Source organism: Bos indicus, chromosome 13 (assembly GCF_029378745.1).
Source record: "Bos indicus isolate NIAB-ARS_2022 breed Sahiwal x Tharparkar chromosome 13, NIAB-ARS_B.indTharparkar_mat_pri_1.0, whole genome shotgun sequence".
NCBI classification, from domain to species: domain Eukaryota; kingdom Metazoa; phylum Chordata; class Mammalia; order Artiodactyla; family Bovidae; genus Bos; species Bos indicus.
This window is the reverse complement of record NC_091772.1, coordinates 65,802,190-65,825,652: the sequence shown is the minus strand read 5'-3', so window position 1 is coordinate 65,825,652 and position 23,463 is coordinate 65,802,190. Positions and strand designations below refer to the sequence as shown.

At 44.2% G+C, this 23,463-nt stretch overlaps 1 protein-coding gene across 6 annotated transcripts in view; it reads left to right on the top strand.

Moving 5' to 3' along the window:
- Positions 1-2,933: 2,933 nt before the first annotated feature.
- The window catches only part of NDRG3 (NDRG family member 3), a 63,259-nt gene continuing 42,729 nt past the window's right edge, over positions 2,934-23,463 (top strand). For 3 of the 6 annotated variants that reach the window (XM_019972363.2, XM_019972364.2, XM_019972361.2), the window contains exons 1-2: positions 3,959-4,071; positions 17,356-17,455. In XM_019972363.2, the coding sequence (XP_019827922.2) occupies positions 3,974-4,071; positions 17,356-17,455 (198 nt within the window). In that variant the 5' untranslated portion in view covers positions 3,959-3,973. Of the gene's footprint in view, positions 3,070-3,158; positions 3,182-3,958; positions 4,072-17,355; positions 17,456-23,463 lie in introns of those variants that run through there. The other 3 variants (XM_070801618.1, XM_019972365.2, XM_070801617.1) reach the window with 3 other exon arrangements.

The window sequence follows — 23,463 nt, the reverse complement described above, 5'->3', positions numbered from 1 at the left end:
AGCTCATGTCCATTGAGTCAGTGATGCCATCCAACCATCTCGTTCTCTGTCGTCCCTTTCTCCTCCTGCCTTCAGTCTTTCCCAGTATCAGGGTCTTTCCCAATGAGTCAGCTCTTTGCATCAGGTAGCCAAAGCATTGGAGCTTCAGCTTCAGCATCAGTCCTTCCAATGAATATTCAGGATTGATTTTCTTTAGGATTGAATGGTTGGATCTTGCAGTCCAAGATGGAGAAATTGGAGAAGGGTTCTCTAACACCACAGTTCAAAAGCATCAATCTTTCAGCACTCAGCCATCTTTATGGTCCAATTCTCACATCGGTACATGACTACTGGAAAAACCATAGTTTTGACTATACGGACCTTTGTCTCTACCTAGCAACAGTTTGAACCTGCCTTTGCAACTCCGAGAAGGTCATGGAATGAATGAGGCCTATTTCTTGTAATCAAGAAATGGGAGGGGGGATTCCCTGGTGGTCCAGTGGTTAGGACTCGGTAGTCTCATGCCAGGTCTGCTGGGTTCATTTCCTGGTCAGGGAACTAAGATCTCTGCATCCCAGCAAGCTGTGAGGTGCACCCAAAGCAACAACAACAAAGGAATGTGGGACAAAGAAAGGCTTTTGTTCCCAGGAACCCCCCACAGGGTCCTGCTTGGTATCATTTGGCAGACAGAGTCTCCCCAATAATTTTTCTACTTTTCAGTCCAAACTGTTGCTGAATCTGTGTAACCATCCCTTAGGTCAGTGTCAGTTGCTCAGTTGTGTCCAGGTCTTTGTGATCCCACAGACTGTAGCCCGCCAGGCTCCTCTCTCCACGGAGTTCACCAGGCAGGAATAGTGGATAGCCATTCCCTTCTCTGGGTGATCTTCCTGACCTAGAGGTCAGACCCAGGTCTCTTGCATTGTAGGCAGATTCTTTACCATCTGAGCCACCAGGGAAGCCCCCAACCATCCCTTACTTTCAGTAAATAGCTTGGTGTCACTCTTCAGGGGATCCCTTGCTGAAGTCTTTGTAATGGCTTGGAACCAAGCAGGAGCCACTGGGGCCCTCCTGCATACCAAAGCCCTTCGACGTCCCATTTCTTGTGTAGAAAGAGGCTTTGGTCTCCTAGGCCTCCTCTTGAGTTCCAAAGAGCAATGCAGAAAGAAAAGAAAAGCAACCAGGAAACAATAGTTCAGTGATAAAAGAGCCCTTGTTCCTCCTTAAGGATATACAGAACCATCTGAGTTGTTATAAAGAAACTAAGACCTACCCCCAACCCCAGCCCTATGCGGTGGAAGATGGTGATTGCATGAGGACAGCAGTGTACCCCAGACTGACTGGAACCAGACAGTTGAAACATCACCTTGTTACCTTACCACCAATCAATCAGAAGAAAGTTATGCATCCTGCAGCCCTCACCCCAAAATTTGCCTTTAAAATTCCTTCCCTGAAAGCCATGGGGGAGTTTGGGTCTTTTGAGCCCAGGTTGATTGATCCTTGCTTGGCCCTGTAATCAATCTTTCTCTGCTCCAAAGTCCAACATTTTGGTTTGTTTGGCCTCACTGACAGTGGGACACATGAACTTCAGTTTAACAATAGATTCAGTGCTTTCTGGGGCAACACGTCAATCAGAATATGTATTTTGTTTGTGTCTTTCATAAATTAAATGCCTTTTCATTTTTAAAAAAGTTTATATTGAAGTATAGTTTATTACTATAAAAGCAAAGCCGTCATTTTGCTGACAAAGGTCCGTATAGTCCAAGCTACGGTTTTTCCAGTAGTCACGTACGGATGTGAGAGTTGGACCGTGAAGAAGGCTGAGTGGAATAGTTGATACCTTTGAACTGTGATGCTGGAAAAGACTTTTGAGAGTCCCTTGGACTGCAAGGAGATCCAACCAGTCAACCCTAAGGGAAATCAACCCTGAATATTCATTGGAAGGACTGGTACTGAAGCTGATGCTTCAGTACTCTGGCCACCTGATGTGAAGAGTCGACTCACTGGGAAAGACCCTGATCCTGGGAAAGATTGAAGGCAAAAGAAGAGGGTGGCAGAGAATGAGATGGCTAGATATTATCACTGACTCAATGGACATGAATTTGAGCAAACTCCATAAGGTAGTGAAGGACAGGGAAACCTGGTGTGCTGCAGCCCCTGGGGTCACAAGAGTTGGACAGACTTAGTGACTGAACAACAACGAATAGTTTATTAACAAGGCTGTGATAGTTTTAGGTGTATTTCATTCTTAACTAAGCACCCTTTATGCACTGTGGCCCTAACTTTAGCAGTTTGAAGTGTGACTCAAAAGCTAGTACAATTTTTTTTTCCTGCAATTTTACAGAAAATTCAATTAAAAAAAATTATTTATTTAGCTGCACCAGGTTTTGGTTGCAACATGTGCAATCTAATTCACCAACCAGGGATCAAACTCAGGACCTTTGCATTGAGAGCTCAGACTCTTAGCCACTGGACCACCAGGGAAGTCCCTCACAGAAAACTCATTCTTACCATAGAGCTTAGCAACCTCAGCATACCTATTTTTTTTCTTACTAATTTGAGAACTTTCACCCTTTATGGCTTCTCTGGCTTCTCCACATCACTAGCAATACCACTTTTGGACTTTGGGGCCATTATCAAGCAAAGTAAGAGTTACTTGAAACAAACACTTCCGTATCCAGACGATCTGATGACAGAGACTAGAAGACTAAGGGCGCAAGCAGCATATACCGCGTGGGTATGATGGACAAAGGACTAATTCACTTACCCTGGTGGGAGGGAGCAAAACCAGAGATTTCAACACATTACTCAGAACAGTACAGCAAATAAAAACGTATGAATTATTTTCCATTCATTACTTTCAGACTAGAGCTAGCCAAGGGAAGCTAAAACCACAAACAATGAGAGAAAAATCACTGTACGCCGAAGATGGCGCCAACTCAACCATCGTCTCCATAGTTCCCCAGCCGGGCAGGCACAGTGCGCATGAGCTGCCTGGCGTCCTCAGCGCGCCTGCGCGGCCGCACAGCCTTCCCCGCCCAACTCCCGCCGCCGCCGCCGCTGCTGCGCTGACGGCGGTTGCCGGAGCTTCAGGTGAGTGTGAGCGCCTCAGCCTGGTTGACTGGGGGCGCGCCGTGCTGCCTGTGGGGTCGTCGTTCCCTTTGCCTTCTTCCCCTCCTCACCACCCCAGCGCGCCGGGGCTTGGGTGAGCGCTGCCAGCCTCCTCCAGGGGTTCGGGCGCCCTCCGCTCTCGTCGCTTGGGGACCCGGAGCAGCCCGGCCTCTTTCGGCCGCTACTCACCTGGGCGGCGGGGCTCACGGCGAACCCTCTGGCGATGGCGTGCAGGCGGCCGCGGCCGAGCCTCTGGGTGCCCAGCACCTCAGCCTCGGACCCACCGCAGGCGCGACCCCCTTTCCTGCTCTGCAGTCGGCGGAGCTCGGTGGGCCTCGGGGTCGGACGTTCGTCTACCCCGTCTGCCCGGGAGCCGGGTAGGGGGGTGGGGAACCTGGAAGATGCGCCGAGAGCTCGCCTTGCACCAGTGGGGTCCTGGTGCGGTCAAGAGTACCCTCTGGCTGTACCCCGCGGCGACCATGCGAGGGAGCGGCTTCTTAGCCCCGGGTTACAGATGAGGAAACTGAGGCACCGAGCAGTGAGGCTCCCTGCCCAAGGTCACGCGCCGGACCTGAGGCTGGAGTGGCTCTTGAACTCAGGGTCGGGGGCTCTCAGGCTAGTGCGGTTTTGTCCCTTTGGAAAAAAAAGTCTGATATACACTAGCATCTCCTGAGATTATTCAACGTCATAAAAGTAGGCTGCAAAAACAGCATTTTCTTGTTGATGAAGTACAATTGAGGTGTTAACTGTATTAGTGGTAATAGCATTGTTATTAAGAGCTCACGTTCACCCAGCGCTTGCAAGTGTGACAGGGATCTTCGTAAACATTTTAAGATTATCTCAGTACCTCAGCGCTTCACCATCAGATGCGTCCTCTTTGCTTTTCATGCAGCTTTTTTCCTGCAGAGCTGGCCTCTCTGTCACAGGTAAACTGGGAGCCTCCTGGTTTAGGAGCAGGGACGGTGGCTTACTGGCAGAACAGAGGTAAGCCTTGTCTTGGGTCCAGATTTTGCCCCCAGAGGATATTATTAGCCTTCCTTTTCTGGCTGCCAGGAGGTCAAGACTGATAAAGCTGGGCCGGTTGGATTTGGAGGTGAAAGAACAAATCTGGCGAGCACTCCCCTTATCCTGGGGCTTTCTGGCTCTATTCCAGTGCTGGGCTTGAACCTCTCATTTAAGATGAAGTAAAAAGAGAAAAAGATCCTTGACAAAGTAGTGTTGAATATAAGAAGCCTCGCTGTTTTAAAGTTCCCAAAGGAACAGCTGTAAAAATATGGGAATGTTTCTTCCCCAATAAATAGCTCAAACTGTCTTTTTTCCCCCCAATCCTTAGCAAATTCTCCTGCGTTCTTCAAAGCTCCATTAACTTACCACCTTTTCTGTGAAGCCTTCCTTGCTTGATTTTCCCAATTAGAATTATATACACACACATACATGCGTGCATGCGCGCTTGTGTGTGTGTGTGTGTAGGTAGATAGGTAGGGTAGAGGCTTCAGTCTTATTCTTAGGACTGTTAGCCTGTTGAGGTCAGGGAGCATCTTTGCAGCCCCAAGTGCTTGGCTCACAGTAGGCCCTGGGAAAGAATCAGTGAATTTCCACAGTTCCTTTGTATTACTCAAAGAGTGATGTTTTCCTGCTGCCCTTCTGTTCCTTCATTCTGCCCTTCAATTTCTTTTCGCTGGCCTTCTCTTTAGATTCAACTTCTGGTCATCACTGACCACTCAGAGGTCTCTAGTCCACCTCTTGTGTCTGAAAATTTGCAGAAAAAGGTCCTAAGTCAAGAAGGCTGTTTATCCCCAAGAGTGGAATTGGTATATGTCGCTTAAGTGTACAGGGCAATTTTTATTTGCATGTTGCCCTAAGGGAGCCTCAGGCTTATAGGTTTTTAGTCTGTCCCTAAATACATGTAGGAGAGGGAACTGGCAACCCACTCCAGTATACTTGCCGGGAGAATCCCATGAACAGAGGAGTCTGGAGGGTTAGAGTTCATGGGGTTGTAAAGAGTTGGACACGACTGAGTGACTAGCGCAAATACAGTAAGTTTCAGTTTTACCTTCTTTTGCCTTATGTGGCTGACTGCCCCAGTGTTATCAGAGTAGTCACAATTTTTACTATAAATCTTCATAGTACTTATAACAATAAATATTCAAAGGGCTGTTTGGGAGGCAGTAGACGGTTGCATAGGCTTTCTATATAAATAATTAATTTAAAAGATTTTTTCCCAAGTACTCTGCAAATAGATTGAGCTGTTATGCATAAAGAATGGTGCTGGGTATGGTGTAAGATTCTCATAGTTCTTGTTCAAAGAGCTTACTAGCTAACTAGGAAATACTCTTTTCTAACTGTAACTCAAGTCTAAAAAATCGCCACAATAGCAGTATATGCAAAGCAGTGTGTGTAATGGTATACTCAAATATAACGGAATACGATATTCCAGTGTGGGACATTTCATACAATTATACATTGCCCAGGGCTGAAAGGAAGCAGCAAGTCATTGAGTCCAGCTGTGCTGCTTTTGTAGACGTCTTCCTGAGAAGGGAGCTTGTCCAAGGCCAGGGTTACAGAACTGGTGCTTCAGCTTGAATGTAGACTTTTTATCCACTAAAAGTTTATCAGTATTTCAGTGAGTTCATCCTTGTATGTGTGCTTAGTCTCTCAGTTGTGTCCCCTCTTTGCAACCCCATGGACTGTGGTCCGCCAGGCTCCTCTGTCCATGGGGATTCTCCAGGCAAGAATACTGGAGTGGGTTGCAATGCCCTCCTCCAGAGGATCTTCCCAACCCAGAGACTGAACCCAGGTCTCCCACATTTGCAGATGGATTCTTTACTGTCTGAGCCACCAGGGAAGCCCAGCTGTTAATATTTGTGAAACAGGGGTGAGGAAGGGGTGAAAGAAATACAATTCACATCTTCAGGGAGCTTGTGGTCTGTTGGGAAAGAGTTAAAGAACCCGTCTCTAACGTTGGAGACAGTGCATACCTGTTAAATTATGTGATAGAGGGACTAGGTATGTCAAGAGGGATCAGTATGAGCTTTGACACAGAGAGCACTTTGGGGAGGATCGAGGGCCTTTCTGGGCTCTGACAGATTGGTACAGTTAGAATTAATCAACAGGACAAGGAACGCATTTTGAAGTAGGATGGTAGGTGGCTCACATGGTAAAGAATCTGCCTGCAATGGGAAAGACCTAGATTTGGTCCCTGGGTTGGGAAGATCCCCTGGAGATGGGAATGGCAATCCACTCCAGTGTTCTTGCCTGGAGAATTCCATGGACAGAGGAAGCTGTTGGGCTACAGTCCATGAGATTGCAAAGAGTTGGACACGACTAAGCGCCTAACACTTAAAACCAAAGCACGGTTGCCACTCCTGACAATAAAATATTTAAGAGACAATAAAAAAAAAACCGGCTTGACCAGGGTGACTTGCGTGTGTTCAATGGTTGTCGACCGTTAGTGTGTATAAGAATTACCTGAAGTTTATTAAGACAGATTGTGGGGGCCCCACCCCCAGAATTTCTGATTCAGTAGGTTTGGGGCGGGGCCTGAGAATTTGTATTTCTAACAAGTTCCCAGATGCTGCTGATGCTCCTGATCTAGGGACAGCACTTTGAGAACTTTGGCTGGATTAGAAGGTTGAAAAACTAGAGTCAGAAACTGTCAAAGAACTTGTTCCAGAAAAAGTATATCTGTGTGTGTTGTATACCAGCATAAGAAAGTTCTGGAAAGATACATTCCAAACTGTAATAGTAGTCATTTCTAGGAGTGGGATTTAGAGGGTTGGAGAATTCACTTTTTACTCTATAGCTTTCAGTACTATTTTTGCATTGTGCACATATTGTTTTCGTGTTTTAAAAAGGAAAGAAAAGTAAGAGTTGTTTTTGAAGATATGTACTAAAATATTTATGGAATTAAAAAAGAGCTTGCTAAAGTAATCTAGTGTCACACAACAGACATTTTTAGAGTGTCTGCTGTATGCCAGATGCTACTGGTTCTGGAAATACAAAGCCTTTGCTAAAGCTTGCAGTCTGGTGATCGAGATGGGCAGACAGCAGCTCTGCTGAGTATCATGTGAGCTTCCTCAGATGAGGGGCAAGGGTCTAGCTCTGTATGTGGCAGGTAATAGACACTTGGTAAATGGTGAATGAACAAATCCAGGCAAGAAGTGAGGATAGTCAGAAAGACAAGGAAAGGGCAAATGAGAGGTTCTAGGGGAGGGAGGGGAATGACAAGGCTGAATAGAGATGATGAAAGGAAGGGGTGTTTTGAGTACTTTCAAGTCCACAGATTGATAACATTTAGGTTTACTGCTGAACTGGATATCCAGTCATCTATTCTGAAAGAACTTTTTAAACCATTCTACCCCAACCCCACTTTCTGTTTTTTAAGAGACTGCTTGAAAATAGCACAGAGGTACTTAACCTAGACTTAATGTGAATATTGACCAGGGCTTTCTTTGGTAAATGAATTTTTTTTTTCTTTAACCACAGTGCTAATTCTGTTGTATTTATAGTTTACCTACAATTTTGCCATTAATTGTCATCTTATTAATGTGAAAATAACTGAGGTGTATGGGAGACTGTTTTTTTTGTTGTTGGTTTTTTTTCGCTGCGCTGCACAGAATCTCAGCTCCCCAGCCAGTGGTTGAACCTGGACCACTGCGGTGAAAGCCCAGATTCCTAACCACTAGGCTGCCAGCAGAACCGAAGGATATTTTAAGTGCCATACAAAATTGGGTATTTTGTCTTTTGATCTTATCTCTTCAGTGAAGAGATGTTACAGTGATGCAGAATTCTGTCATGTTCCCAAAGCGCATCACAGAGTTTGACATATCAGTCTGAAATAAATATCCATGGTTGTTGGATATTTCATGGCTCAGGGGGATGTGCTTTGGAAGAAATATGGCTTCACTGCATTCTGAGTTGAATTCTAGGTAACACTACTCAGAAAACTATCAAGCCATGTTATTAAACTTGGTAGAGAACATGATGTGGAGCAGGCTTTCTCCCCCACTTTTTGTCTGGAGTTGCTTTTTATATTCCTCAGAGATTTAATATAGAAAAAGAAAATAAATTTCCCAAGTAGAGAAGTTTAGCTCTGCCATTTGTTTGTTAATCCTTTGCCACCTAAAAATGCCCACTGTCTACAAATCGAGTTTTCATTTGGGCCAAGGATAAATTTCTGATACAGCCACTCTTCATACTTGATTTTATTACTAATTATTAGAAGGTGCTTTTGGTTGCTTAAGAGTCCCTAGGACTGCAAGGAGATCCAACCAGTCCATTCTGAAGGAGATCAGTCCTGGGATTTCTTTGAAAGGAATGATGCTGAAGCTGAAACTCCAGTACTTTGGCTACCTCATGCGAAGAGTTGACTCATTGGAAAAGACCCTGATGCTGGGAGGGATTAGGGGCAGGAGGAGAAGGGGACGACAGAGGATGAGATGGCTGGATGGCATCACTGACTCGATGGACGTGAGTCTGAGTGAACTCCGGGAGTTGGTGATGGACAGGGAGGCCTGGTGTGCTGTGATTCATGAGGTCGCGAAGAGTCGGACACGACTGAGTGACTGATCTGATCTGATCTGATAAGTTTTACAGTATCTTTTTTTTTTTAATTTGGTTTGCTGCACCAGGTCTTAGTTGCAGCTGTGAGATCTAGTTAGTTCCCTGATCAGGGCCCGAACCCAGGCGTTGGAAGCACAGAATCTTAGACCCTGGACCACCAGAGAAGTCCTAAAGATGTTGATTCTTTTAAACCTTTCTGTCAGGACATGGTTTTAACCAGGATGTTGCCTGGAATGTAACTTTGGGTGACTAGACAGTCCAAGGGTAATTGCTTTTCAAATATCCTCAGATAGGTACAGGCCTCCCCTGTTCATTAATAATAATGGTGATGATAATAATACCTAAATTTTGTTGAATGGTTCTCAGTTTTCAAAATTCTTTGATCATTAAGATCCTGGTAGGTCCCAGTAGCCAAACCTGAAACGAATAAGTAGAAGAATTAATGATCAGTTGGGATCAAGTGGAAAAAGTCATTTATAGAGGCCGGCCAAAGCTCTAACTGCAGGCTGCTCAGGTTCAGATCCTTTCTGTGCCACTTGCTAGCTGTGTGACCTTTGGCATATTACAAAACCTCTCCCCACCTCAGTTTCTTCATCTGTAAAATGGGAAGGATTACTAATGTACTATCTTATAAGTGTGTCAGGAAATATAAGGAAATAATGAATGGACAAATAAAGTGCATATTATGGTATCTGGAATAAGTGATCAATATATTATGAGCATGAAGTTAGTTTGAGTTTTAAGGACTGCCTCTTAGGTCTCTTGTTTGTCCTTTACCTCCACTCAGGCTGTCTTAAAGAACAAATTGTTTTCCGGGATTCTGTCTTAGAGCTGGCGGGAACCTGGAACCCATCCCAAGAGCATATACCAGCACTTTGCCAGCAGTAGCTTTCCTAGTGTCCTGAGCTGCATCCTTCAAGAGCTGAAGCCAGAGGGTAGTGCTTCTTCTAGAGTTACTTCAGCGTGATCCCCTCATTAGAGGGGATCAACTGGTTGATGGGTGTGTGAGGTGAAAAAGAACACCCCAAGATGTGTGTTGCTTTGTTCTAATAGTTATCTGTACTGATACCCTGGAATTAATCTGGTGATTATACAGGCAGACTCAGATTCCCAGCTTGGCAGTCTCTGCAAACCTCCTGTTCACCACCTGCTGCCAGAATCCAGGAGTGACACAACAGGAGTGGGCCTGTTGTGAGGGGTGCCGTTCTTTTCCTTTCAGAAAAACACAAGGTGTGTGGATAGCCCTCATCCAGGGCTGAGGCCTGGTAGAGATTTTTACTGTAAAAATGAGGTTCTGCAAGGATGCTTCAAGCGGCTTTGATCACTCCCCCATCCCCCACCTTTGCTTATGGCATAGCATCTCTCAGAGTATTTTTCTGATAAAGAGTAACCCAGACTTTCCTTTATGTGGTGCACAAGCTCAGTGAGCTAGCTGCATTTTAAAAAGCCATTGTTTCTTCCACAGAGGGTGGTTTGGCTTGTTTATCTGGCTTTCTGGGGAGTCTCCTGAGACCCTTTCTTTTCCTAAGGGCCCTCAGGAGACAGCAATGAATCCAGCATCCATTACCCTAGACACTTGAGAGGATGCTTAAGTCAATAGTTTTATGATTAGATTAATTCAGGCTTTAACCCTGGCAAAACTTGAGAGCCAAGTCATCAGATTATGCTTCTTAAAGACTGAAGTATGGAATTTAGCCCAGGACTCTGTGATATCTTTCAGAGCCTGGAATAGGAATTCAGACGCCAGCCAGTCCCAGCCCCACACCCAGCTGAATACATGAATTTAGGCAAATCACTTCAATTTCTAGGCGTATCTGTAGACCAGTGGTTCTCAGCTTTAACTGCATGTTAAAAACCATACTGGGCCCTATATTAGCTCAATTAAGTTGGATCCTTAGGGTTGGGGCCTGGTATTGACCTCCTTCAAAAGCTCCCTAAGTCTTTCTAATGTGCAGCTAAGAGAACTGTTGGACAGGATGCCACATTTTAAAAGACTGTTATTTTGCTTCTCGGGAAGCACAGTGAAGTGTGGTTGTCCACACAGTGAAGTCTGATTCATGTGCTCAGTGTTCTGACCAGCCTTGTCTTCTTTCCCAGCTATGTTGCTCTTCCTGCTGTCTCTTGGATATGTTGTGTACATTTATTCCTCTCCCAACTCAGATGTCCTCACCTGGAATGTCCTCTCCTCCCTTCCAGCCATGCAGAACCTGTCCTTTCAAGGCCCAGCACTCTGTAACTCCTTTGGGAACCTCCTGACCATCTCGGTCCCTAGTTATTTCTCCCACCTCCGCTCTGGTTCCAAGCGTGGTTTGCTGTGTGCTGTTTGCTCAGTCACGTCCGACTCTTTTCGACCCCATGGACTGTATCCCTCCCAGCTCCTCTGCCCAGGTATTTCCCAGGCAGGAATCCTGGAGTGGGCTGCCATTTCCTACTCTATGGGATTTTCCCGACCCAGGGATCGAACCCGCATCTTCTGCATTGGCAGACAAATCGTTTACCACTGTGCCATCTGGGAAGCCCCAAGCTTCGTTTAACGCTGACTAAATGTAATGCACACTAGAGGCAATGTAAGAGATGATACTCAGGCAATGTTCTGTCCTCCTGGGTAGGTGGGACATAGGAAAACACCACTGGTTTGACTCACAAATTATTAATACTAATCTGTTTAGTATCCTGTATTGTTGGCTACTTCTTACTGTGTATGTGTATCTTGTAACTGTTAGTTGATAAACAGCTATCCATGATGTGACTCCAGTGGACATTTTATCCCCAATAGCAAGCTCCTCTTCTTGCCGAATTAGAGCATTTTTTCAGCACTGCTTTCTCATCTTGCTTTTATGTTCTCCCTTTCTGGACTTCCTTCTTTTTATTCTCTCATCCTCACCTGTAGGAATTTTATCTATTCTTCAAGGTCCAGTTCAAATATTACCTCCTCCATGAAACTTTTCCTCAGCACCCACAACTTGCATTAACTGACCTTTGCCTTAAACCTCTGTAACCCTTAGAGCAGTGGTTCTCAGCTGGGGTTGATTTTGCCCCCCAGAGGACATTGAGCAATATCTGGAGGTATTTTTGTTTGTGTCAACTGTTGGAGGAGGGTGCTGATAGCATTTAGTGGGTAGAGGCCTGGGGTGCTACTAAACGTTGTGTGATGTACAGGACAGCCCCCATGATGAAGAATTATTTGGCTCAAAATATCAGTACTGAGGTTAGCCTCCCTCCTGAGGGACCTCCTGAGGGGCTTCCCTCCTGGCTTAGTGGTAAAGCATCCGCCTGCCAGCACAGGAGACACGAGTTCTAACCCTTATCTGGGAAGATCCCCTGGAAAAGGAAATGGCAACCCACTCCAGTGTTCTCGCTGGAGAATTCCATGGACAGAGGAGCCTGGTAGACTGCAGTTCATGGGGTCATAAAGAGTCAGACATGACTTAATGACCAAACAACAACAACAACTGAGGCTGAGAAAATGCCTCAGAGTTTGTCCAGTTTGTAGTCTCATGTTTATCCCGTCTTGAACTGTAGTGATTTATTTACAGACTTAATCTCCTCTACTCAATTGAATTAATGGGTGAAGGCAGACTCTAGTTCCAAATCTGGGCTTTCTTGTTATTAACTTCATATTAACGTTTAATCCTCGAGCCTGTGCCCAGATCTTAACTGCACAGTGTAATTTAGGACCAGAGATAAGAGCACGGTGAGGGAGTCAGCTGAATTTCTTTTCCTTTTTTACCAACCCACATCTTTTCATCTGTGATGACCTGGGAGGAAGTATGGTACAGGGCACAGAGTGAGCGTTTGGGATCAGAAGAAAACTGGGTTTCGGTTACAGCTGTTGGATTTATCAGTTGTGTTTTTTGTTCGTTCCATTTCACCTCTTCAAGCCTGGGTTTCCTCATCTCTGGAATAGAAGTGATTCAGTGCCCCAGTGTTTTATTCCCAGTGCCGTTGTGATAATCCAGTGAGATGTTAGACGTGAAGGTGCTTTGTGAAGTGCTGTAATCATGACTCAGCCAGTAGTTTATAGGTAGGAAGAGAGGATGTGGGTCAGCTTGCTATAGGAGCACCACTAGCTTCCCAGCCAGTCCTCTGGCCACTTCCTACCTCTTTCCAGTCATCACTACTCCAGCACCAGCTCCAGCTGACCCCTCCCAGCTCAGTCTCCTGAGAGTGCCTCCTCTATTTGCTGCCTTCATTCTGCTCTGATTATCTGTCTGCAATCTTGCCAAAACCAAAGTGACTGACTCTGCTTCTAGAATACAAACTAGTAGCCTGCTGTCAGTTCGTTTCTGGCAAAGCGTGACAAAGGCCAGACAAATTACCTTGGTCATGGGGAAAAGCTGGGAAATACGACAGCTTGTAGTTTTAGAAAGCCAGTACTATGTATAGTCCCTTGTTGTCTTCATTTAAAGTAACAGAGCAGTGTTTTTAAGCACTGGAAATCTCAGTGAGCTTTTTTTGACTGAAAAAAAAAAAACATGACGTGGGGTGTGCTAAAAGTCTGAGACCCTCCTGTGCCTGGATTCAGGCCAAGTGCACCCTCCCACTGATTTGCTGAGTGAACTTCAGCTAATCAGTGAATCTCAATAAGTTGATAACTGGGTGACCTCTTAGGATTTTAGTAAGAGCCTTGTGAGGTGGAGGATAGGTGCTTACCCTGGGGAGTAATGTAAAGTGCTACATTACAGGGGGCTTTTGGGTCACAGATGGCTTCCTTGGTGGCTTAGTGGTAAAGAACCTGCCTGCAATGCAGGAGACCTGGGTTCAGTCCCTGGGTCAGGAAGATCCCCTGGAGAAGGGAATGGCAGCCCACTCCAGTATTCTTGCCTGGAGAATTCCATGGACAGAGGGAGCCTGCCGGGCTACAGTTCATGGGGTTGCAAAGAGTCAGACACTACCGAGCGATTAACACTAACTAACTTTGGGTCACAGAACGTCAGTCCTAAATGGGGGCGAAAATGTTATCCTACTCAACCTCTTCTCTTGACAGATGGGGAAACAGGTCCAGAAAGGAAAAATGCTTTGCCCAGTGCCACTCAGTTAGGTAGGGCCTGCCTGGGTCATATCTGATATGCTTATAGGCTCTTTCTATGACTAGAAGAGTCAAATTTTTAAATCCTTGCATTGTTACTCACTTAGATATGGATATTAGGAAAGCCACTTAACTTCTCTTAGCTTAAGTTTTTCCTGCCTGTAAAGTAAGAAATGAAGACGTCTACCCGGGAGGGGTATTAAACATAACTCCTGGGATGAGGAGGATTAACATAAGGTCCTTAGACTATAATTTCTGGCACAGAGTAGGAATTACACTTTTCCCCATTCCCTTTTTAGCCTTTTGATACAAGGCTCACTTACTTAGGCTGAGGATGGCTGTTTTTTTTTTACTTGTCACTCTTCCCCCTATCTCATGAAACTATAAGAAATAGTTCTTATCTATTACATTTATAAAATCTCCACTAGCCTTTTAAAAATATTAATAGCCCTTAGTATCAGGTTGGGATCTGGCAGCCATATCATTTGTGCAGATGAAGGTACTGCAGCCCTTTGATCCCCAGGAGGGAGCCAGTCTGTGTAGCAGAGGGATCTGGAGATGGAGTTTTCCACCATGTGATGTTAATTTTCTTATAGGAGTTATAAAACTGCTCATTGGCAAGGGCTCAAGACAGTGAGCAAAAATCTGATCTCTGGAAGAAGACGTTGGGTTCCCTGTCATGCGGAAGGTGAACACCTGCTGTCCTGTTGCCAGTTCCGAAGTCACACCGTCCTCCATTGACTGCATTGGGCCCAGCTGATAAGGACAGCCTTCTCATTTAATTGCGCCCTTGTTTTAGTGTTTGTCCTGGCACAAACTGCATCTTTCTTTATCTTTAAAACTTGCTCGGGAACACTAGATGAATGCGTCACTTTGGAGGCACCTCAGGCTTCCCTCTGTCCCTGAGGCTCCTTGACAGGCTCCCCAGTGGAGTCACATTTGAATGATTCACACCTTGCAGTGCCCTGCTTTCAAATGAGTGAATTAAAGTAGTGAATAAAGCAGGGTTGGAAAAGTTTCAGAATATCACCATTTTATGTGTTTGGGGGGGGAATGGAAATAGCCTGAAATATTAACAGTGATTGTTTCTAGAAGGAAGGACTGTGAATAAAATATCTTTTGGTTACCCTGTGGTTTCCATATTTTCTAAAATGGGCCCATATTTTATAATAGGAAGAAGAACTTTAAAATTGTCATTTGAAATTACTGACAAATAGTGGAGCCCAAATGAAAAGAGGCCACAGTTCATTGTGTGGTTGATAAACACTGTGAAGGGACTTTCCTGGTAGTCCACTGGGTAAGACCGTGCTCCCAATGCAGGGGGCCTGGGTTCAATCCCAGGTCAGGAAACTAGATCCCACATGCCTCACCTAAGACCTGGTGCAGCCAAATAAATAAATAAAAGTTTATTTAAAAATTCAATGAGTAGATTCCAGTTGGGCCAATATTTGGGGCGCTAAGTGGGTTGATGTGGGGACTATAGAAGAGAGAAATGTTAGATGCTGTTTGAAATTTGTGATAAAAAGTTCAAGCCATCTCATCCCCTTTGGAAGTGTGACTGATATGAAAATAAAATAAATTCTGGGCATTCAGTAGCTCAGTCAAGGGTATAGGGTACCTGGGGTCTGAGAAAAGACCCGCAAATACCGGGCTTGTGCTCTTGCAGTGACACAAATGTTGGGGTCCTCACGGTTGGCGTGTGCAATCCATGGTTTGAGCAGTGGCCCCCATTGGCACCCTCAGGGTTCTTCAGAGTAATGGTAGAAGAGCTTTTGTTAGCCTAAAGGAAGTCAGCCCTGGATAGTTCATTGGAAGGACTGATGCTGGGGAAGCTGAAGCTCCAATACTTTGGCCACCTGATGCAAAGAGCTGACTCATTGGAAAAGACCCTGATGCTGGGAAGGATGGAGGGTATTAGGAGAAGGGGACAACAGAGGATGAGATGGTTGGATGGCATCATCGACTCAATGGACGTGAGTTTGAGCAAACCCCGGGAGATAGTGAAGGACTGGTGTGCTATAGTCCATGGAGTCGCAAAGGATCAGATACAACTGAGCAACTGAACAGCAACAACAAATGTAGGCATAGTTGAAAGCAGGATTCATTTTGGTGTATTGGTCATTAATACCTAAGAGGTAACGTGGAACACAGACCCTCTCCATAGCCAAGTCAAAGCCATACATCCTATTTCTGGAGGGAAAAACAGAAAAATGGATTAATGAACTAATATATTGTGAATGATTCCCACCAATCAGAAGGAATTGCTCCTCCTTTGAACTCCTCTGGCCCTTTTATTTCTCATTTTGTAGGTAACTTTATAGATAGTGGTCATCTCTGCTAATAAACTTGTAGAAGGCAGGGACCCTATTTCTGTTGTCCATATGCTTTGCACAGTGGGAACTCAATAAATGGTTGTTGAATGTCTGAATTCCCAAATCATTGAATTAGCATTTTTCCTGCAAGGCCAAGGCAGAAGAGATGAAGCCTAGACCTTTGAAGTCTGGATGGGAACCACTTGTATCCAGTATTTGTAATCTCTCCCCATGGCTTCCTGTACAGTAGGATGGAATCTGTGCCTTTCTACTCCACACCTTTCCCTAACTTCTCCCTTTCGGTCTTAGTTATTTCTCACTATGTAACTAATCACTCCAAAACAAAGTTATTTATTATGTCTCATGGTCTGGGGTCAGGAACTGGGGAGCAGGCTCATTGGAGGCCTTTGTGGAGGCTGCCTACCATACTCTGCGTCTACTGTTGTGATTCCCCAAGTGAAGGCTAGTGAGTGTAGCCTCGATTCATCTCTCTGTTTATGTTAGGCTACAGCATTAACCTTCACTTTTTATTGTCCCTTAATCCACCTTCTAAACTGTTGCTTTCTAAATTGTAGCCCCGAGCATGTTGTTCTCTTACTTATACATCTCCAGTAACTGAAATGAATTCTCCATGTGGGCAAAGACTATTGTGTTAATTATCTGTTGCTGCATAAAAATATTACTGCAAACTTTGTAGTTCATAACACACATTTATTATCTCAGTTTCAGGGAGTTGGGACTCCAGCATGGGTTGACTGGCTCCTCTGCAAGGCTGTAGTCAAGGTGCTGGTCAGGGCAAGGTGCAGCTGGGGAAGGATCCACTTCCAGGCCCACGTGGTTGTTGACAGCCTTCAGTTCCTTGCACATGGTTGGACTGAAGGTCCCAGTTTCTTGCTGTTTTGGCTACAGGCTGTTTCTTGCCACATGGCTGTCTTACAGCTTGCCAGCTTGCTGCTTTTTTTTTTTCAGAGGAGGACAACACATTTACAACCTGCTTCTTTAAAGCTATCAGGGGAACTCTGTCTCTTTGCAAGACAGATGTTAAAATATCATGTAATGTAATCATATGCAGATACTCAGGTACTTTCCATCACTTTTGCCATATTCTAATGGTTAAAAGCAAGCCTAACCCTAACCAGATAAGTGTGTTGGGGGGTTATGCTTGGGTGTGTATGCCAAGAGGTACAGAGATCACAGAGGCCACGTTAGAGTCTGTTTGCCGTAAGTATCTAGTTTACTGTGTCTTCAGCACCCTGAGCAGTGCCTGACACACGCTAAGCTCTTAATATTTGAATGAATGGATGTAGTGTGACCATTATGTTTCCAACTCCTAGTTTTAAGCCTTTTTCTCCACTTCTGTTTCAGAGTTACTGATTTATTCTTGAGAATCCTCTATTCATCTGGCCTCATGGATGAACTTCAGGATGTTCAACTCACAGAGATCAAACCACTTCTAAATGATAAGGTAAAGACTGCTGTTGTCACTAAAATATATGTAAGTCCTTTCTTCTGTGGTTAGTTTGTTTTCTGTATTATCTGAATAGTAACTAAAAACATATTTATCTTGACTTTCTGTGGGGAGAAAACTTTAAAAAATATATTTCTTAACCTTCTTGATGTCTTGCCTCTCTTTCTTCCTACTTTTGTTTCCACCAGCCAAATTCAGACAAATTATCCTTGACATGTCCTATTCTACAGATAGAGATGTTAAGTGGAAAGTATGAGTGGGGTTTGATTTAGAATCCAGGAATCGTGACTTTCAGTTTCTATAAGGAAAACTTAGCATCCATGGCTGGTAATGCACACAGGTTGCAGTGCTCTCCGTAAGGCTTGTCTGTGATGTGACCTCTCTGTCTGCGTTGAGGTTTTCATCAGGGGTGCCTGGATGTTGGTGATATACCTCATCTTTCTGTTCATGTCAGAGAACACACAGTGAGCGTCAAAGTTAATAGTCACCAGGATTCAGCAGGTAAAGAGTGCTGTGATGATAAGAGTTGCCAAAAAGCTAAGAAAGGTTTGTCTTCTCTCTTCTCCCTCTCCATTCAGTAAGTGTGTGAAATTCCTTCTTTTAGGCCCTGTTCTTTTGATGTATTGTCATTGTCCCCTATTAAATTACTCTTCTAGCTTGGTGTGGATGAGCTCATGGCATCCTTTCCTGGGGAAGTATTGATGGAAAGGGTAAAGTTGGGTAGGGTCAGGATGCCAACGGGGGCTATACCAGAAGATGCTGTTGCTTGTTAATCTTTTTTTGCCCAAGGCAGGGCCCTTCACCTACAGCTTCTAGGGCTATTGACTTACTGTGTTCACTAATTTGCTATTGAAACCCTTCAACCCCATTCTTGTCCCTGTGACCTCATCTCTACCCCTATTCCCACCCCTTCCTTTATCTTTCACCAGATCTCTTGCTCTCCCCCTTGGCAAGCTGCACACTTTTTAAACCCTTTTTTGTTTCTTTTGTTGCTTCCCTTCATGTTTTCAGAAAACTCTCTGTTAAGCACTGAATTTTGGTGCATATGAAGGGCTGTACCCAAATGATGGGCCATGAAGAGGAGGAAGGAAGTAGAATCTACATCTGTAATGCTTACATACAGCCACAGAAATGAATAGTTACAAGGCAGGTGCGGGTAGGCAGTTTAGCTTCAGGAACTAGAAACATATCCTAAACCTGAGTGGTCACCAAAGTCAGCTAGGAACTTGTTTAAAAATACAGATTCCTGGGTCCCCACTCTAGAACAACTAAATTGGAATCGGAGGGGATGGGGACAGGGCACGCACACCTCTCTATGATCAGTGGTCCTCAGCCTTGGCTGCTTATTGCAATTACTTGGGGAGATTTAAAAATAACTGATGCCTAGGTCTTACCTCCAGAGATTATGATTGAATTGATCTGGGGTGAACGTTTACAAAAGCATCCAAAAATTGAGAACCATGCCTAAAGTGATTCTGACTAGCCAGCGTTGGAAGCCTATGACCTGATGGATCTCAGACATTTGAGGATTGGGGCCCAGGTAAGAAGAGGAGTCTTTCCTGACCTTGGAAGTCCACAGGATGCCTGAGACAGCTACATGAAGAACTCCAGGAGTTAATTGCCTGGATGTCTCATAGAGAAGGCAGCTGGAAAAGAAAGATTTGGTGACTGTAACCACAGAAAAGCGTTGGATTAATGTTTGGGTCCTCATCTCTGAGGCTATAGTGATTCCCTGGCTGTGTCTGATGTGTGCCCGAATGCTATGAACAGAATTATGTCTGCTCCCCTAAAATTCATATGTTGAAGCACTAGCCTCCTATGTGACTATACTGGAGATAAGGGCTTTAAGGAGGTGACTAAGGTTAAATGAGGTCATGTGGTAGAGCCCTAATCTGATAGAATTGATGGCCTTATAAGAAGAGTGAGGGAGAGGGAGAGAGAGATACACCCTCTACCTCCACCCCTGGACAGATGAGGAAACATGGATGGCAGCCGTCTGCAAGCCAAGAAGGGAGCTCTCACCTAAAACAAAACCCTGCTGGAACCTTGATCTTGGACTTCCAGGCTCCAGAACTGTGAGAAGATAAATTTTTGTTGTAAAAGCCATTCACGCAGCCTGAGCAGTCTAAGATACCAGGCATTGTCTCACTTCCTAACATCTGGTAGCTCTTCTTTGATGTGCCCGTGCTGTTCCTACCCACTTCCCACGCTCCATCTCATGCCTCTCTCTCCCTGGGAAGTGCTCCTAGCCCATCACTATTCATGAGCATTCCCCCTGCTCCAGCCAAGCTTTATAGAAGTAGATTGGCAGTAGGCCCTCCTCAGATGGTGTCATTCTCAAACAAAGCCTTCTACCCCATTCCACCCCCACTCCCCAGTATATCAGTGCTCTGCCTTTGCCCAATAAGCGGGTGCTTTTGCATACGTTTTGAAGGGTGTAATGACGGTAGTGCTTCTCATCCATTATTTCATTTGATCCTCCCAAAGGCTTGGTGATTTAGGACACACAGATCGATTTATTCTCATATTGCTGATGAGGAGACGAGGGCTGAGAAAGGTGAAGCAGCTTACTCAGATTGTGTACCCAAGAGCACGTGCTGTAGGACAGGGTTTCTTGCTCTTGGCACTCTAAATGTTTTGTTGTGGGAGGCTGCCCTATTCATTGTAGGGTGTTTAACAGCATCCCTGGCCTCTCTACCCACTAGATGCCAGTAGCATCTTCAAGTCATGACAACCAAACTTGTCCCCAGACAATATCAGATGTCTCCTCGGGGTCAGAGTCTCCCCAGTTGAGAACCACTGCTGGTAGGGTATAAGCTTTCAGACTTGAATAGCAAAGGAAGTCTTAACGTTTTTAGTTTTCATGGAGGTTTTATTTTTGCCTAATAGCCTATCCTGCTGTTATTTGTTGAGTGCTTTACATACCTTCTTTCTTTTAATCATCAGAACATTCCTTTGAAATAGATAGTCTTCCTCACTTAGTAGATGAAAATCTGACTTTATAAGGCTTGCCCAGTCAGGAAGTGGCAAAGCCAGGACTGAAACCCAAACCTTTCCTACTCCACAGCCTGAGGCCTTTCCACTGTGTTCACCCTGTAGAAGTTTTGGCATCACCTCTGAGGCTTGCCCTCTCTCTGTAAGCAGAAACCTAGAGATTTATATCATTTCATATCATCTTTCTGTCCATTCTCTTCCTAGATACATTCTTAGAGATATTGTTGTGCCCTTCCAGGTTTCAGGGAGCTAAAGGGAGTCTGGACCCAGCCTGAAATGCAGAAATTTATCCTGAGCTGACTATAAGGAAGCATTCTCAAAATAGCTTTAAGCGAGACTTATGTTAACTTTTTTCTTGTCATTTGTTGGTACTTTTCCCATTTAATTTTAGTATGCCTGTGATTTTGTCTATGGCTCAGAATTGTGAAGAAGTGGGTAATTTTGCCATGCTTGTTTTGGCTCCAGTGATGAAAAGAAGCACCTGCCAGCACTTCTGTGTGTGTGTGGGTTTTTTTTGAGACAGAATTATATGAAATGATTTTTTTTAATAGCATTTAACCATTTTCAGAGCATTTTCACAAGTACTATCTAATTTGAATCTCCTAACTTCTTGTGAAGGAAGTAGTTAAAGGTATTTTTAACTCCATTTTACAGATGAGGCTCAGAGAAATTATATGACTTGTCCATTGCTGGTGTCTAGTGAGGTGGTGAAGCCAGGACCGGACCCCACGGATGTTGACTTCAGTCTGGGTCGGGGTCCCAGGTTCTTCCCACCACCTGCAGCCTCTTGTTAGCTGGTTGTTCCAACCCCTTCCCCCCACCTTCACAGAGCTGTATAAGCAGGAGGGCTCCCTGATTTGTGCTTCATTTTCCCTATCTTCCTTTACCTACCCTTAGTTCAGATACTGCTGAGCCTATGGATGCCAAAGACCAGACTTGAGAAAATAAATAGGAGACCACAGTTGGCTTCAGCAGAACTGAGGACCTACCAAGAAGGGGAATAAATATTCAGTGTGGGGAAGGAATAAGTTATTAATTTGTTTTGGTTATTACAGTAGAAAGTGAGGTAGACCCTCTACTGGTGACTGGATATAGGAGGTAGGGAGGATATTATAAGAGGAAGAGCAGGAAGAACCCAGTGATGAGCATTTTAGTCATCTCCAGGGCAGCAGAGACAGGCAGAGGTTGTTTTGTTTGGTCTTTAATTTATTTTTAATTGGAGGATAATTGCTCTACAATGTGTCGATTTCTGCCATACAGCAACCTGAATCAGCCATAAATAAACATAGAGCCCCTCCTTCCTGAACTTCCCCCCAACCCCACACCCTCCAAGGTCTCTTTGAAAACAACAGCAACACAGACTTGTTGATATTTTCATTAAAGAATATTTATGAAGTGCTGTTAATACATTTCTTGGACAGTTTCCCATGTTTCTACTTTCTGTTGGTAAGAGTTATTGTCCTTTTTTTTTTTTTTTTAGTAGACATGCCATATTTTGTTCTCTTTGACAGTCTTTAATCTGCTTGTTTCTAAAACTTTTCCTGTTTTAACAACTGTCCTTTAGTTCCAAGCTCATCAGTTGCGTGTCACTCTTCCTCTTTGGTATTCATATCTTACTCAGATTGAGTATCTCTATTTTGAGATGCTCATATCTCTTCCAGAATGATGTTTATTGCTTTTACTAAGTGCCAGAACTTGGAATGGAGTAGTGAGTCAGACACTGCACCCCACATCAAGGTCACCAAACACACAGATTTGCCCCAAATCTCCTCCTGTTGGTAGTTGGTTCTAAGGTCTGTCTTTCTGTTCTATCTGTTGCTTTCTGTCTCTTGAAACTATATGCTGATCTTGACCAGATCTCATAGTGGGAAATTATGTTTCTCTTCTGTCCAGTTATATTTCTATAACTGTCCAGCAGTTACTTGATTTTTAAATTTTTCTCCTTGCCTTCCCCCTTTCTCTCATACTTCTCTTCATACACTGATAGATTCTCAGTTGCTTTTTGCCTATTCTCCAGGCTTGAACTGAGAATTACTTTTTTAAAATTTACTTTCTTGAGCTCCTTCATTTACCTTCTTCACTTGGCCTAGAGTCTCCACCAAGAAACATGCCCCTTAGCTGGCTTCTACCTTGACTGCAACTTTCAGTTATGATTTCTCTTTTTCCTTGATTTTTCCTTTTTTTTCCTCTTACCCTACATTATTCTATTGTTTTCATTTATTATCTTGAATCCCTTTCTGCAGCTTAAGTCTGCTTAGTGCAAAAATCTCTCTGAACATGGAATTAATGCTATATTCAAATGGGACAGAAAATAAAAAGAAAGCACCCAGAGCCTGAAACTTCTGAAAGTTTTGTTGGAGTGGAACCCTGCACTACAAATATCAGAGACAAATAAATCCCCAGGGAAGTGTCCCAGGGGTCTTTCCCCTTCCAGAATCTATCTAGTGAGCAGTATTGAATTTTTAATGAGTTCAGAGAGTTTGGCTTTGGTTGACCACACTCAGATCATTTGGGACCAGCTAATGATCTTGGCTCAGAAAGTCTGGGCACCAAACACGGTCAGACTGACCCAGTCATATCCTTTCTCCAAGATGCTTGATCACTCATGAAGCCTGAAGCCAGACTCCAAGAGGATCTGACATCTTTAAAAAAAAAAAAAGCCAAGAAAACAAGTGTTAGTCTTCCTCTGATTACTAGTATCTTTTCTTTGAGAGGTGAACATTGCATAAAGAATGTGCAACCGTATTCTTGCTAGGTTCTCAACAAATATCATTTGGTTTCAGGAGAGAATTGCATCTTTCTACTTTTTGGCATTTCCCTTTATGCTCATCTCAAGCTTCAGCCTCACAAAATGCTTCTTGACTGTGATCACAAGATAGTGAAGAAAGGAATTCATGCATACGGCAACAGCTGCTTCTCAAATTGCTCATCAGAATTTGTGTGTCTGTGTTCCAGGACCAAGATTTTAGTTCAGACTGGAGGGATACTCCCTAAGCTTTCTAAATAATCTC